The sequence below is a fragment of the Drosophila eugracilis genome, unplaced genomic scaffold (genome assembly GCF_018153835.1).
Source record: "Drosophila eugracilis isolate 14026-0451.02 unplaced genomic scaffold, ASM1815383v1 contig_2167, whole genome shotgun sequence".
Classification (NCBI taxonomy): domain Eukaryota; kingdom Metazoa; phylum Arthropoda; class Insecta; order Diptera; family Drosophilidae; genus Drosophila; species Drosophila eugracilis.
Genome location: NW_024573052.1, coordinates 2,415,005 through 2,430,608, shown reverse-complemented (window position 1 = coordinate 2,430,608; position 15,604 = coordinate 2,415,005). Strand labels below are relative to the sequence as shown.

Sequence of the window (15,604 nt, the reverse complement as noted above, 5' to 3'; positions counted from 1 at the left end):
GTGATATGACTTTTCCATTTCCATTTGATTTACATCGATAAATGTATTTGCTATCGATTTGTTTATGTTTTTTCCTGGATTCTAGAACTTGAGATTCATTTTCCTTTTATATTTTAATTCGAAATTTTGAAACTCCTTTAATTTTTTTATCGAATTTCTTTTGTGCCTTTGCTCTTGGCCCATTTCGATGGCCATTATCGATAACAATTGCCCAATATCTGCGCTGCGTGCGCCTGTGAGATCATCGTCATAGCTGCGAGCCGAAAATTTGTCTGCTGTTGACCTAGCCCAGGGTTAAGCCGCTGGCTGGCTTTGTTTTGTTTATACAAATTTGGGGGTCAAATTTATTGAAAGCAAAACGATCAACGAACACACACTCGAAACTGTTCCGTTGACTGCATTCCGCTGACTGAATTTCTGTGTATTTTCGCTTTGAATGCCAACTTTTTGGAGCGACGCTCTCCGTGTTTTAGATGGGTCTTTGGCTTTAGCTTTCGGCTTAGTTTTTTTCTTTCGGTTTTTGGGGCTTCAAGTTTTCAGTTTTTATTTCGCCAATGCCGCACTCGTTCAACGACTCTTGATTTTTGGCCTTCGCAAAAAAGATTTGTGGTTTTTAGTACGACGGATTCATTATGGTAGTTAGTAGACTTTAGTGGGATCTCTAGACAGTGGAAAATATGCCAAGACTTCCTATATTCTAAATGATATTTTGCGATTATTATTATAAGCCTTTTCTTTGCTTATCCCTTAAACAGATCGATCGAATTGGGGGAACAGAAGTATATATAATGGGCCATTTATGATTTGCCAACTGAATAATACCTCTTAATCTATGGACCAGTCTCTCTAGCACATACACATTACATACATACATACATACCTACGTATTATATATAAAAAACGATATTGACTTGATTTCCTATCAATGAATTGAAGTCACACTTTCGTTTTTAATTTGAATGTTCCAAATGATTTAACTTCATAGAGATTATATATATATATATATTTAGTATATACATACATGTAGAGGAGTTTAAGGATACATAAGTGCTTTTTAATGGAATATATAGACCGCAACAGAGAAATAACAGCTCACAATGTGAGTGCAAGTAACCATGTATTGGATGACAAATGACAAACATATGAACTAAATATACAGAGCCTAGTCGTACGTATTTATTATGAGTTGCTTTTAGTGTGATAATTCATTAGCGAAGGTCATAAGTGAACAATTTGCAAATAAATTCTAAGAAAAGCAGGTCATTTTGTTTCTCTTCTTTGGTAATCATATAGTTAATATCATTTTAGTGTTGTGCCGTAACTATGGAATGAAACTATCCATAAAAAGATCAACGTTGTTTTTCTTTTATACATTTTATTAAGTTCGAAATCGAATCGAATTGGTCAGTGGTCTTGCCTGGACATCTAGTATCCGTATCCCTGACTGCAGGGCGCTGGAGTAAATACGCTCGCACAGCTGAATACATAGTTTTTGGGGCACGGCGGAGAGGGGACCGAAGCTCCTCCGTAGGCTGGAGAGGGTGCAGCAGATCCGTAGCCACCAGCTGTCCTTGCCATACCGAGGATTTCATCCATATACATGCGAGCATAACCCGATGATTTCGAGGCAGGAGCAGAATAACCAGAAGATGCAGCAGAGGACTTAGATGCTGAATATCCCGATGACGATGCAGGTGCTGAATACGATGAAGCAGCGGGTGATCCAGACGATGCCGGTGCTGAATACGATAAAGCAGCGGAGGCCTTTGGTGCTGCATATCCAGATGATGCTGGCACTGAATATCCAGAGGATGCTGGTGCTGCTGAGCCCGCAGAATAAGCACGTGCTGATGAATATCCAGAAGATGCAGGAGCTGAATATGTTGGCGCGGAGTATGACTGAGCCTTTGGTGCCGAATAAGATGGTGCAGCAGGTGCTGAATATGAGGGAGCAGCAGGAGCCGAGTAAGAAGGAGCCTTGGGTGCTGAATAACTTGGGGCAGGAGAAGCTGAATATGATGATGATGCAGGTGCCGAATAGCTTGGAGCAACTGGAGCTGAGTACGATGAAGCCTTTGCCGCTGAATACGAGGGGGCAGTAGGGGCAGAATAGCTGGGCGATGCTGGTGCTGAATACGATGGAGCTGCTGGAGCTGAATATGATGGTGCAGCAGGCGCTGAATACGAGGGAGCTGCAGGTGCCGAGTACGAGGGAGCAGCAGGCGCGGAATATGAAGGACCTGCAGGTGCTGAGTACGATGGGGCTGCAGGAGCTGAATATGAAGGAGCAGCAGGAGCAGAATACGATGGGGCAGCAGGAGCTGAATATGATGGAGCAGCAGGAGCTGAATATGATGGAGCAGCAGGCGCCGAATACGATGGGGCAGCAGGCGCTGAATAAGATGGAGCAGCAGGTGCCGAATACGATGGGGCAGCAGGAGCTGAATATGAAGGAGCAGCAGGAGCAGAATACGATGGGGCAGCAGGCGCTGAATAAGATGGAGCAGCAGGTGCCGAATAGGATGGGGCAGCAGGAGCTGAATATGAAGGAGCTGCAGGTGCTGAATAAGATGGAGCTGCAGGTGCCGAATACGATGGGGCAGCAGGAGCTGAATACGATGGGGCAGCAGGCGCTGAATAAGATGGAGCTGCAGGTGCCGAATACGATGGGGCAGCAGGAGCTGAATACGAAGGGGCAGCAGGCGCTGAATAAGATGGAGCAGCAGGCGCTGAATACGAGGGAGCTGCAGGTGCGGAATACGATGCGGCAGCGGGGGCAGAATAGCTAGGCGACGCAGGTGCTGAGTACGATGGGGCTGGAGCTGCAGGCGCTGAATAAACCGGTGCAGCAGGAGCAGAGTATCCTTGGTCCTTCGGCGCCGAATAGCTGGACTGCGAATTGTAAACGACCGGAGCGGCATAGGCCTGTGATGGAATTTCCCGAGTGTGCCTCTCCTCGTAGTCGAACTCTGACTCAGGCAGACCCTCGTCGAACTCCTCATTCGCGGTGGCCGGAAGCGATAGAGCGGTGGCCAAAAGGCAACCGATGGTCACCAGGTTCAACAGTCGTCGTCCACACATTGCTCACTGAATCTTGACTAGAGTTTCGAAAAACGGGACGGGTTTTATATGGCCAAGAGAAAAACAGATCAGCGAAATTTTCGAATCCACCAAGAATATTGCGCAACTGACGACAGTTGGTGAGTTGGATACTCGATGGGTTCACTTTGTGCCATTCTGCATTTGGAGCGGTTCCATTTAAATTCGCCAGATTCGATCGTTTTCCAGTCACCTTTATTTTTATTGCGAATAGTTGAGTCGGCGTTGTGATGGGAAAGCTTGTTATGACTTTTTAATACCCTTCAAATTTATAAGAAATTTTCTTTTTTCAACTTTTCTAGCTGTCTTATTAATTAATTTTTCTTATGTCTTAAAATTTTATTGTTTTAAGATTTATTTTAAAGATACATGAGTATTTGAGTTTAACCACAACTTACTTAAAGTCCAAACAACTCGAAGAAAAAAGGGTATGCACAGTAATTAGTATATTTATGTGTCAGCACTTTCGTTTTAAAACTCGGTCATTGATGGAATGCTGAGCTGTCAATATGTGGGTTGAAAAGCTGCTTCAAATAAAAAAAATATTTATTTGCAAACTAAATACTTGTAAAAATTATATTTCTTATCGCTATAACTTTTCTGGTTTTGGCCAATTCAGGTAAAAAATATATGTAAAATAATTCTGCATTTCCTATATATTTTAGTAATAAAGAATATCTCTTCTTGAAAAATCTAATTATATATTAAGTTTAACCCATATATATTTTGATTTAATACTTTGCTTTTTATTCGTTAAAGCTTAACATTTTGAATTTAAATTCGCGCGCCCTGTTCTTCGCGGCCTTTGCAACACTGTTTATCCAAGTGTCGAACCCTATGATGACATTATCGATTGTTATCGGCCGGCGGAATCAACACGTCAACGCTTTCTTCCTCTTCTTCGCGTGCCGCTGCTTGTGATTTTCTTCTTCTTCGTCATCGCGGCGACTGTGTTTTTTTATTCTCCACAAATCAAATCGCACTCGACGTTGTGAATTGAATAATTAATAATTATTTGCTTTGCTGAATAAAAGTCGATTGGCGAGTGGAAAGTGGCGAAGGACAGCTGGAAACGACCAACAAAACGGGACACGTAAGTGGAAAGCGGTACTTCGCTGGAAGGGTTGTATATGGAAGAGGGAAGGGGCGGGGGCACAGACAGCTGCTTGCGTTGCAAAAAGCGGAAAAAATAAGTGAAAGAGAAAGAATTGCGGAAGAAATGTGGAAGTAAAAAAGGTTATTGCTCTTTTTGCCAATTTTCATCAAAAACTCCACAAAAGGTGTTACTCCTAATTAATACCACCGGTAAACTCTACTTAATTAACAATAAATGATCTATGTACTTTTTTCGTTTGCCACATGAGCATTACTTCTGAGGGATCATTCCAAGTTTAGTGCTTAGTTCTTTAAAATATGTATGAAAATCGAAGTAATACCAGTGATGTCCAATTAAGCAACATTTAATATATGTAATAAATGTGTACAAGTCAATTTGTGGGTGTATTTAAGGGGTTACCTGCTGATATGGAAACATATTGAACCAGTTCGAATAAAATATATAAATTTAATATTGATATGTAATTTAAATACACTGCCAGGTTGTCATTGTATGTACAGGTACAGTATAGCTTGTAATTTATAAAGTGCACTTTGTCAAATATTTTAGTAGTACAAAAAAGTTAGGTGAACGTACAAGTATAATCCTATTGAAATATTATTTATGTTATTGTCATTTGTATATCTTAAGGCACGAAGAAATTCGATTACAAAGATAGATTCCAATAAGAGTTTTAGTTCTGGAAAGATCTACCAGTGGTACTTGGGTCCAGAAAGATCTACCAGTTTCTACATATTTGTAAGCCATACTTTCACGGTAGTTATTTTAGCTCTATTTGTTGTTGTGAGATGTGAAAAGGTATATTTAATATAGTTATTCACATATTTTGTGACTTCCGCAGACCATGAAAATCCTGCTCCTACTGAGCGCCCTGCTGGCGGGGATTGCCCTTTCCCAGGGAGCCGCCGTGATGTCCGTGGATTTGGGCACCGAGTGGATGAAAGTGGGCGTCGTGTCGCCCGGAGTGCCCATGGAAATTGCCCTGAACCGCGAGTCTAAGCGCAAGACTCCTGCAATCCTGGCCTTCCGTGATGGAGTGCGAACTATTGGCGAAGATGCCCAGACCATTGGAATCAAGGATCCGAACTCGGCTTATGGCTATCTTTTGGACTTGCTTGGCAAGACCATAGATAATCCCATTGTCGATTTGTATAGGTGAGTTGGGTTATTTTGGGCCACGTCATTGCTGCGAATTAATGACTTATCTCGAAATCTATTTTTTTTTATTTAGAAAGCGTTTTCCATACTACAACATTGTGGGCGATCCGGAACGCAATACCGTGATCTTCCGCAAAAGCGACACCGAGGAGTTCTCCGTGGAGGAGTTAGTTGCCCAAATGCTGGTTAAGGCAAAACAATTTGCCCAGGAATCCGTGCAACAACCGATCACCGAGTGCGTTTTAACCGTTCCCGGTTATTTTGGTCAAGCGGAAAGAGAAGCCCTGTTATCGGCCGCCCAATTGGCTAATCTCAAGGTGCTCCAACTGATCAACGATTATGCAGCAGTGGCACTTAACTACGGTGTCTTCCATCGCGGCGAGATCAACGAAACAGCTCAGTATTTCCTCTTCTACGACATGGGTGCCTATAAAACCTCAGCGGCTGTAGTTAGCTATCAGCTTGTGAAGGACAAACAAACAAGGGAAATCAACCCTGTGGTCCAGGTTCTTGGCGTTGGTTACGACCGCACTCTGGGTGGCCTGGAGATTCAGTTAAGACTGCGTGACTACCTTGCACAAGAGTTTAATGCCTTGAAGAAGACCAAGACCGATGTAACCACCAGTCCTAAAGCTCTGGCCAAACTTTTCAAGGAAGCCGGACGCTTGAAGAATGTCCTGTCTGCCAATACGGAGTTCTATGCCCAAATTGAGAACCTACTGGAGGACATTGACTTTAAATTGGCCGTTACTCGTGAGAAGTTGGAACAGATCTGCGAGGATCTTTGGCCCAGGGCCACCAAGCCATTGGAGCAGGCTTTGGCATCTTCGCACCTCAGTTTAGATGTTATCAACCAGGTGATATTGTTTGGAGGCGGTACTCGAGTTCCACGTGTCCAGGAGACTATCAAGGCCCTCATTAAGCAGGAGTTGGGAAAGAATCTAAATGCCGATGAATCCGCTTCTATGGGTGCAGTCTATAAGGCAGCCGATTTGTCCGCCGGCTTCAAAGTGAAGAAGTTTGTTGTCAAGGATGCCACGCTGTTCCCCCTGCAAGTGGCTTTCGAACGGGATCCTGGAGATGGAGCCGCTGTGAAACAAGTGAAACGCGCCCTATTTGCCCTCATGAACCCCTATCCCCAGAAGAAGGTCATTACCTTTAACAAGCACACAGACGACTTTGAGTTTTATGTGAACTACGCTGATTTAGATCGTTATAGCAAGGAGGAGATTGCCGCTTTGGGCAGCTTGAATGTGACCAAGGTGCAGCTCAAGCAAGTAAAGGAACTGCTGGAGAAATCAAAGAAGGAATTGGTGGACAACAAGGGTATCAAGGCCTACTTCTACCTGGATGACTCTGGCATTTTCCGCTGCACGGGTGTAGAGTATGTGTATGAGAAACAAAAGCCCGAGGAAGATTCGGATGATGATAGCACACTCTCCAAGTTGGGCAGCACTTTGAGTAAATTGTTTACCAAGGATGGCGAGGAGAAAAAGGAAAAGGAGGATTCGGAGCAGGGAGAGGAATCAGCTAATGCTGGTGAAGAACCAACAAAAACGGAGGAGACTGAAAAGCCCAAGGAAGAGGAAGCCAACAGTAAAGAGCAAAAGTCTGAAGAGACCAACAAACAGGAGACTGAAGCCAAAAACGACACCATCAAGCTAGTGACTGTCAAATCCCCTGTAACCTATGAGTCTCAGACGCAGTTTACTAATCCTTTGGCCGGTTCCAGTTATGATATCTCTGTTGCTAAGCTGGCCGCTATTAACAAGGCTGAGGAGCAACGCGTTCGATTGGAATCAGCTTTTAATGCCCTTGAAGCCCATATTATTGAGGTACAACAGAAATTGGACGAAGATTCCTATGCCAAGTGTGCAACTGATGAGGAAAAGGAAAAACTCCTGGCGGAATGCAGCACTTTGGGTGAATGGCTGTACGAGGATCTGGAAGATCCCAAGGCGGAAATCTACGAGGAAAAACTGGCACAACTGAAGAAGCTATCCAATGTATTTTTGGCCCGTCACTGGGAGCATGAGGAGCGACCAGAGGCTATAAAGGCACTCAAAGGAATGATCGATGGCGCCGAAAAGTTCCTGGTCACCGGACGCAATCTTACCAAGGACACTAATCCCGAAAAGGATGTCTTCACTCAAGTTGAGATCGATACGCTGGATAAGGTCATAACCGAAACCAATGCTTGGCTAAAAACAGAGACTGCCGCACAAAAAAAGTTGGCCAAGAATGTAGATATTCGCCTGACTGTTAAGGATATTACGGACAAAATGAGTCTACTGGATCGCGAGGTTAAGTATTTGGTAAACAAGATTAAGATCTGGAAGCCCAAGGTCAAGCCAACTGCTGACAAGGATAAGAAGAAGGAGGAGGAGGTAGTGACCTCTGGCAGTGGCGATGGCACCAAAGCGGAGGAGGCCGAGGAGCAGCAGGAGCAGCCTGAAAAAGAGGAAGCACAGGAACCTATTGAGGAGATTACTCCAACGCCCTCAGAGCAAGAAGCAAAGACACCACACAGTGAACTCTAAGGGACCCGATTAGGAGAATTAAGAGCATCCGGAGCAGCAGGAAGCCAAGTGCCTGTCTTAGGATTCGAAGGAGGATTCAAATGGGGGTTTAAAAAGGGGGGAAAGACGGCAAATGGCCACGAAGCGGGGGCGTCTTAATTTCTATGATTTTTTTAGCTAAAGTTGGGGATAAATTATGCTACTTCTAATCTAAAACAAAAAATCACAAAATAATGTAAACCGAAACGAAACTAAATGTAAAAACCATTTTCCATTTCCACACCATTCCGCATAGGAAATACAAGACTTGAAGAAGTACTCACAAGGTTCCCTCTATGTATCCACTATATCTTATTGATCTATTGTAGCGAAAGTAGCAAAACGAATTGGGCGGGGAGCTGAGTTAAGATCGCAATAAATCTAAAATCGTAAATATCGATAGAGAATCGAATAAAGTTTGTATTGTATTGTACTCGGACTGGCCTTTTAACTTGCCTAAAAATATAAAATGGCAGCAATACTCAAGGAATTCAACACAAAAGACGAATTTTACGATTTCTTTAAATTGGAAGTCAAGTCAAATCTCCCGCCTATAGTGTGACCCTACAAATTTTTATTCTCAAAATGATTCGTCGATAGCGGTTTCACGGCTAGGGTATTTTGCTCGCATTGGTGGTGCGATAAATGAAAATCAATGCTATCGAAGAAATCGGTTTTGTTCCACCCCCACCGTTTGTTGTTGGTAAAAAGGTAAAGCGGGCGGACGTGCGTGGACCTGAGTTTAATTCTCCGTGTCACAATTTTCGCTGCTGTGTGCGTGTATTATTTTGTTGTTTTACTGTTCTTTTTGTTGTCGTTTTCCTGAAGAATTTTCTTCGTTGCTGTTTCGCTTACAATTCCATGCATATTTACACAAATGTACGTGTGTGAGTGCAAGAAGAGTTGCTGTTTTTTGTGGACGTTTTTCAATGTGTCTGTGTTTCTTTCAGTTGTCCGTGTTCCGTGCAAACAAAGGATTTGTTCTTGGGGCTCCGTACACAGTTAGTTTTTCGCTTTTGTCGCTTAAATATTGATAAATGATTAAAAGCCAAGTTGCAGGCTGCGTTTGTGTGTGTGCGAGTGTGCCAGTGTATGCCAATGTGTTTGTGTGTATGCAATGCTGAAGCGTAGACTAAAGAGAGGGGAAAGAGGGGAGATGGGAAACAGGAGAAGGATGGCAAAGGAAAGGGGAAGAGGGAAAACAGTTATGCAGCTGTGCACAGTGGAGCCTCGGCAAAAAAATTGTATCAGTTTTCGATTTCCGATTGCCCATATTTAACACTTTCCTCTTTGTCATGGTTTTTCTTCATCTGTCTCCATTTTTCTGTCATCGCGAGCTTTTTCTGAGTAAAGATTTCCTTGTGCGAGCACACGAAAATAACAAACGAAGCAGAAAACGAAGAAGAAGAAAGGTGGGATAATAGATAAACGCAAAATTTGGTTTATTTTTTTTATTTTGCCAATTTCCAATCGGTTTTTCGATGAGTTCCGATCGTTGCGTAGGCAAGACCTGCTGCGCGAGCAAGAGAGCTAGCATTTTGCACAAGTGTGTGTCTCAGGTTTTGTCTGCGGTGCATGTGTGTGTGTGTAGGCCAACTGCCGTTTGTTGTTTTTGTTTTGGCTAGCTAGCAGCAACAACAATAATAATTTATAAGTTTATAACAAGAAAAGTGAAACACGTGTTTAAAACTCGAATTACAGCCTAAAAGCCCAGGATAACCAACAAACAAACATAAAATAAGAGAACTGAAAAAGTTAACCAAGAAAAAACGGTAATAAGTCGGGAAAATCAAAGTGCAAAATTGAACGCCAAAAAAGTAGAGTGTGAGCGAGACAGCGCATGCTGGGCGCCGCAGGAGCTGAAGAAGAAGAAGCAGTGAGAGTGAAGTTAACTGGAAGTGGAGTGGATAGAGGAAAGCGAGAAGAGAGCCAGAGAAAACAACAAAGAACAACCAGGCGACTCAAAACAAGTCGCCTTTTAAATCTACCTCCAAATAAAAGCAAACGTCAGTTTAGCAAGCACAATAACAAAATAAACAAAAGTAAAAACAAAGACAAGGGAACATCAACTCAATAAAAAATTTAAATCGGAGCAAATCACTTGAAAAGGGAAAAGCGCCATCTAGTGTCGCGAGTAAAATCAGCAGCTGACAGAGAAAAAGAAACCGAATAAAGAGTAAAGGAGCAAAAAGATTTAAAAAAAATACAATCTCTCTTCGCCTGGAAGTTGAAAAGGAACAGCAAAAGAGAGGGGGGAGTTAGCTCCCTCAAAACTTCATTTGGACCACGAAAATATTAATAACAGTAAAGTAAAAAAAAACCCAGACTCGTTGCCTTCTAAGCCCGCCACAAGATGGCGTGCCTTAACACCTTGAAGCAGGAAATCAAAACGCTGGAGAAGATTTTCCCGAAGAATCACGAGCGCTTTCAGATCCTCAATTCCAGCGTCGATGAACTTCTGTGCCGGTTTATCGATAAGAATGGAAAGCGCTACGATATCCATGCCAACATAACGGTGAGTCGCCTACAATTTTCCTACACAACAAAAAGCTGGATTGATAGGGCTAATTTAAAACGGTATCAAACTTTCCTACTTACCTTTTTGTTTTTAACAATGTCCTCATGTGTTGATTCTTCAATTAGGAATTAATAATTTTAAATTATTTTGTCCTATATTGGTTGTAAAAATACTACACAACTTTCCATCAAGAGCAGAACTTATGTTGTTTAGCTATGACTCATAATTTATGAATAGAAATGCAAATTTAATAAGCTTGCTAGTGGATTTTAAACTATTTTGGCCATGAATCTGACGCAAAAATTTCAAATATTTTTTTTGCACAAAGCTCCCAATTGTACACAAGAATATTACATTTAAGTGAGGTGGGAGCCTTTTTCTTATCATCTTCATTTGTCGTTATCGATAGATTTGTAAATTGGTGTTGGAGTAGTGCTGCGATAGCTCGGTATTGACAAATGATTAGGAGTTGGGGGCGGGGAATTTGAGTTCTAGGTTCCTATGTTAGACCCGGCACTTGTATTGCACTTTTGTCTACTCCACTTTACCATTTTATGCTCTGGGACGATAAATTTATTTATACTGTGATTGTAAAGGCTTCTATATGTAAATATAAATGTAGCAGTGCCCTGTGACTGTTAAGGCCTGAAGTTAATCGTTATTAATCGTATTTTAATATTAATATAAAAAAAAATATATATATACATATATATTAACTAACATTTTTCTAGTAGTTGAGTTGGATTGCTAAGCAAGATTATGATTATATAGCAGCTTCACTGCTTCCAACAAGTTTACTATCTTTAATATAAACTTTATAAAGAAATTTTCGTAATTTAAGTTTAGTATGATTCAGGAAATTATCCTATTTCAAGTTTATCTCTGTGTACCATCCTAATTTTTTCATGCCTTCCAGCCCTTTCAATTTCTCCTTTCTTCCTTGATATATTGCTATCCTTGTCAGGTTTCTGATTCTACTTCTTTCTTCAATTTTACTTTATCGTTTTAACTTCTGTCTCTTTCCCGCTCATGCGTGCTTATATATGTGAAGATTTGTGCAGATTCTTTATTCCCACGCTGCTCAGTTGAGATGGGATAAATGTATATATATACATATATTATATATATACATGTGTAGTAGTCGATGCCCTTTGGCTGCTCTCTTGTGCCTGTTCTCTTTGTGATCTTCTGGTTTTTGGCCAATTTAGACCGATATTTTCAATGGCCGCTGGAGGATATAGTCGGCTGATATAACGTATAATATTTATCGCTATTTTATAAAATCATTTGACATGAAGAAACCTTTCTTAGCTGGGAATTTTCCTTTTAGTTCTCGTTTAGGAACAATTTTGTTGCATAAACTTTTTCATTGATTCGCAATTGATATCCTCTACCTTTCGATATAAACTGACACCCTCGATCAGGTGTGATTCATCGGCTACCAAGCTGTTCCATCTGTTTTCTGTGTTCTGTGCACTGATCCCCGCTTGGTTCAACGATCTAATTAAAAGTCATAATTTTGTACTTGCTGTCGGGTTCGGTTCTCTGTCGTTTATTATTTGTTTATTTACATGTTCATGCAAAGTAGCCTCAACGACGACGACAATTTCACCTGAGAACGGCAAAAAGCGAGAACGAGAATGGAAATAAGACAGATCTTCTGTCTGTGTCCAATTGTCGAGTGCAAAGTCAAAGTCCTTGACCCACCCCACACACGCGATTCGCAAGGCCCATCCCCTTTGTCTAGAAATGCAGTAGATTCCCGATAAAACGTACCGAGGTTCATTTATAGCTACTCTTGAGAAACAAGATAATCTAGTAATATATAAAATTCATGTTGGAAAAATTAATAATTATAATATTGCATAGGTATGGAGAAGTCAGGCTATATAAGTTTGGGTTTTATTGATTTCAGAATCGGCAACAGGTCTGATTATCTTTGGCGATATTTTCTCTAATCTAAAAGGTCATTAACGAAATCTTTCGTTAGCTTTATGAACTTCAAACCTGATAAACAAATGCTTATGTTTTCGGATCTTTCCTGCAGGAAACGTATCCGTCATCGCCGCCAGTTTGGTTTGCCGAAAGCGAGGAGACGAGCGTCACAAATGCTGTTCAAATACTTAGCAATACAAATGGACGTGATAATCACGTGATTAATCAGGTGAGACCTTCTAAGCATATACATTAAATAAGTAAAATAACAACTTAAATCCGATATCATGCAGGTGGGCATACTTCTGCGTGAGCTGTGCCGACTACACAACGTTCCACTGCCACCCGACATCGATAATTTGGCCCTGCCGCTGCAAACGCCGCCGCCATCCGCTTCTCCACTCCGCTGCGAGCAGAGGCCAGGAGGTGGTGGAGCGGGGGGCGGTGGAGGTCCGCACGGCAACGAGGAGACAGATTCGGATCAGGAGGAGATAGAAGATCCTATCGGCGAGAGCGAACAGGAGAGCGAGGGTGATGAAGACTTGCCGCTGGAAATGGATGATGTACGAAGTACAAACAAGGTGAGCTATAACTGCAGGATATGCGGATAAACCCTCTTTCCTGAGAGTTTTCCAGAGAGCTGGTCGCAATTTCTAGAGATTCATAATGTTTCAACTGAGCTTTTCAAACCTCTTTTCTTTTATCTAATTCTTTGATTGCCTGGAAATTTATTTTGTCCATGCAACCTTTCCAATATTTGAAAACATTTTGTCTTTATTACCGTGACATCTGCTAGTCCGTAAGGTGGAAATAACATTTGATGCAAATTGCGTTTAAATTGATCAAGTAATTATATTTGTTGCACTCGAAATTGAGTTCATACACAGCTGCAATTACTATCGAATTTGTACCGTAATTGCTATGGGAGAATTCACTTTAATTCGACTAAATGATTATATATGTATCTTGAGGGAATCGCTAAAATGTCAACTAGTTTTCGACCTGTGAAACTTTAATTCCGATTATAAGTGTTTGTGCTATATTGATTAATATTATTATATTATTGATTGCAGAAGGACGACATGGAAGTGGAACACCTAGCAACTCTAGAAAGACTGCGTCAAAGTCAAAGACAAGACTATCTTAAAGTGAGTTCATTGATACTTGGTGAGATAATGAAATTTGTCATATGAGGGTCTTTTTTCGATTTTAGGGTTCCGTTTCGGGTTCCGTGCAGGCAACCGATCGCTTAATGAAGGAACTACGTGATATTTATCGATCGGACGCCTTCAAAAAGAACATGTATTCTATTGAGCTCGTCAACGAGTCGATTTACGAGTGGAACATACGCCTCAAGTCTGTCGATCCGGACAGTCCGCTGCACAGTGATCTGTTAATGCTCAAAGAGAAGGAGGGCAAGGACAGTATTCTGCTCAATATCCTTTTCAAGGAAACGTATCCCTTCGAGCCCCCCTTTGTGCGCGTCGTCCATCCGATCATTTCAGGTGGGATTAGTAGAAGACAGTAATTTGTGGGCTTTATTTTAAATGTTGTTTAAATTTACTAGGAGGCTACGTGCTCATCGGCGGTGCCATCTGCATGGAATTGCTGACCAAACAGGGCTGGAGCTCGGCTTACACCGTCGAAGCTGTTATCATGCAAATTGCAGCCACCCTCGTCAAGGGAAAGGCGCGCATCCAGTTTGGGGCCACCAAAGTAAGTAAAATCAATGAAATTTAAATATTGTTATAACCATCTTCTATAATAAATAGGCACTGACCCAGGGTCAATATAGTTTGGCTCGAGCCCAGCAGAGCTTCAAATCTCTGGTGCAGATTCACGAAAAGAATGGTAAGATCAAATTATATTATATATAGCCTAATAAGAGAAACCATTTTAAAATGAGTATTTTCTTTTCACAGGCTGGTTCACACCACCCAAGGAAGATGGCTAAGACAGAAATATCCCCCATACGCACACCCTTTCTGGAATAATGCATGCAGCAAACATTATATCCCCATCTAAGCCCTCACACGCCACTCGCCACCCGCCACACACATTTCCGTATCCGCATCCATCAAGCACACATCCCGCACTTACAGCCAGTTCATTTTGACCTGGTTAGGACAAAATTGGACGGAGCTCCAGAATGAAAGGTAATGGCCCAAAACCTTGTTCGTTTGCAACGCCGAAAAAAATTGAACAGGCGCCCATCATCCATACGCATATATATATTACACGTATAAACGTAAAGCGGACTTGCAAAACAAATCCTTGTATTCATGGTTACCGTTTCGTTGCAAGAAAATTCAGATGCTTAGGCCCCATTCGTCTTCTATGTAGTGTGTAGTATTCTTACCAAATCCTCCTGCCTAAAGTCGTGTATCTTGTACAGAGTCTTGGAAACTGCAGTTGAATACAATTGGGAAGAAACCAGTACCGAAGAGTGTAAAATGTAAAGGCAATATCTATTTTGTATATGAATATTATTTGTAATTTGTACATGTAGTGGCTTCAAAACCTTCCAAACAAAAACCACCCAATACCCACAACCCGCACACACACTCCACACACACGCCTAAAATGTAAACTAGTTAAGACGCCTAATTGTATTCTTATTTTAATTTAACCAATCTGTAGTATGTTATATTTTTTTCTCCTTATCTTGTAAGCGAAAAGTAAAAGAAACGGCAAGACAAAGTGTGCGATGTCGAGCAGAATAGATATATATATATATACCTATAAATACATATAAATATAATTAAACATAAATATAAAGATATATATTAAAATTAGCGCGAGAGTTTAGCTTAAGCAGAAAATACAGAACGATGCGTCGAAGATGAGCAAATTCTAAGTGTAAATTCGTCTTTCCAAATAATCGTAAAATAACGTAAATATAAATTTAAAAAAATCTAAATTAAAAACAAAAAACAAAAGCTAAATCCAGTAGTTGGAAAACAAAAATCGAAAATATTGCAATATTGAAATAAAAATATACATTAATGTAAAACAAAAAGAAACAAGTTAGTTCGAGGGCAACTGTTTTGCTGGCTCCATTATCAGTTTTTTTATTCGTACAACGGCAGACAAAATTTCAATGTACATTTTAAAACGGAAATTGGCATGCACGACAAAATGTTCATTTTAAGTATGTATTTAATAAAGAACGATATATACATGCATATTGTTTAAAAAGTGCTTATTTGAGACTTGGAG

General features: G+C 41.1%; 3 protein-coding genes across 3 annotated transcripts; 2 read left to right on the top strand and 1 right to left on the bottom strand.

Annotated features, from left to right (window-relative positions):
* Positions 1 to 1,358: 1,358 nt before the first annotated feature.
* Positions 1,359 to 3,081, bottom strand: LOC108103308 (DNA-directed RNA polymerase II subunit RPB1). The gene has a single exon (XM_017208731.2). It carries the CDS (start codon positions 3,079 to 3,081, stop codon positions 1,426 to 1,428), a length of 1,656 nt encoding a protein of 551 aa, XP_017064220.1. The 3' UTR covers positions 1,359 to 1,425.
* A 925-nt stretch (positions 3,082 to 4,006) lies between these two features.
* Positions 4,007 to 8,365, top strand: LOC108103316 (hypoxia up-regulated protein 1). The gene is made up of 3 exons (XM_017208746.1): positions 4,007 to 4,192; positions 5,058 to 5,371; positions 5,448 to 8,365. The coding sequence occupies exons 2-3, from the start codon at positions 5,061 to 5,063 to the stop codon at positions 7,912 to 7,914; spliced, it is 2,778 nt and encodes a 925-aa protein (XP_017064235.1). The 5' UTR covers positions 4,007 to 4,192; positions 5,058 to 5,060; the 3' UTR covers positions 7,915 to 8,365.
* A 274-nt stretch (positions 8,366 to 8,639) lies between these two features.
* On the top strand, positions 8,640 to 15,570 carry LOC108103305 (ubiquitin-conjugating enzyme E2 Q2). The gene is made up of 9 exons (XM_017208728.2): positions 8,640 to 8,706; positions 9,634 to 10,447; positions 12,498 to 12,614; positions 12,679 to 12,966; positions 13,459 to 13,533; positions 13,599 to 13,890; positions 13,953 to 14,101; positions 14,158 to 14,236; positions 14,308 to 15,570. The coding sequence occupies exons 2-9, from the start codon at positions 10,286 to 10,288 to the stop codon at positions 14,337 to 14,339; spliced, it is 1,194 nt and encodes a 397-aa protein (XP_017064217.1). The 5' UTR covers positions 8,640 to 8,706; positions 9,634 to 10,285; the 3' UTR covers positions 14,340 to 15,570.
* The last annotated feature ends 34 nt before the right edge of the window (positions 15,571 to 15,604 follow it).

Excerpts from the sequence above, each read along its gene's own strand:
- LOC108103308 (XM_017208731.2), bottom strand. The coding sequence starts at position 3,081 with ATGTGTGGACGACGACTGTTGAACCTGGTGACCATCGGTTGCCTTTTG.
- LOC108103316 (XM_017208746.1), top strand. The coding sequence starts at position 5,061 with ATGAAAATCCTGCTCCTACTGAGCGCCCTGCTGGCGGGGATTGCCCTT. Across the intron at positions 5,372-5,447 it reads CCCATTGTCGATTTGTATAG|AAAGCGTTTTCCATACTACA; the intron begins GTGAGTTGGGTT and ends TTTTTTATTTAG.
- LOC108103305 (XM_017208728.2), top strand. The coding sequence starts at position 10,286 with ATGGCGTGCCTTAACACCTTGAAGCAGGAAATCAAAACGCTGGAGAAG. Across the intron at positions 10,448-12,497 it reads ATATCCATGCCAACATAACG|GAAACGTATCCGTCATCGCC; the intron begins GTGAGTCGCCTA and ends TCTTTCCTGCAG. Across the intron at positions 13,534-13,598 it reads AAAGACAAGACTATCTTAAA|GGTTCCGTTTCGGGTTCCGT; the intron begins GTGAGTTCATTG and ends TTTCGATTTTAG.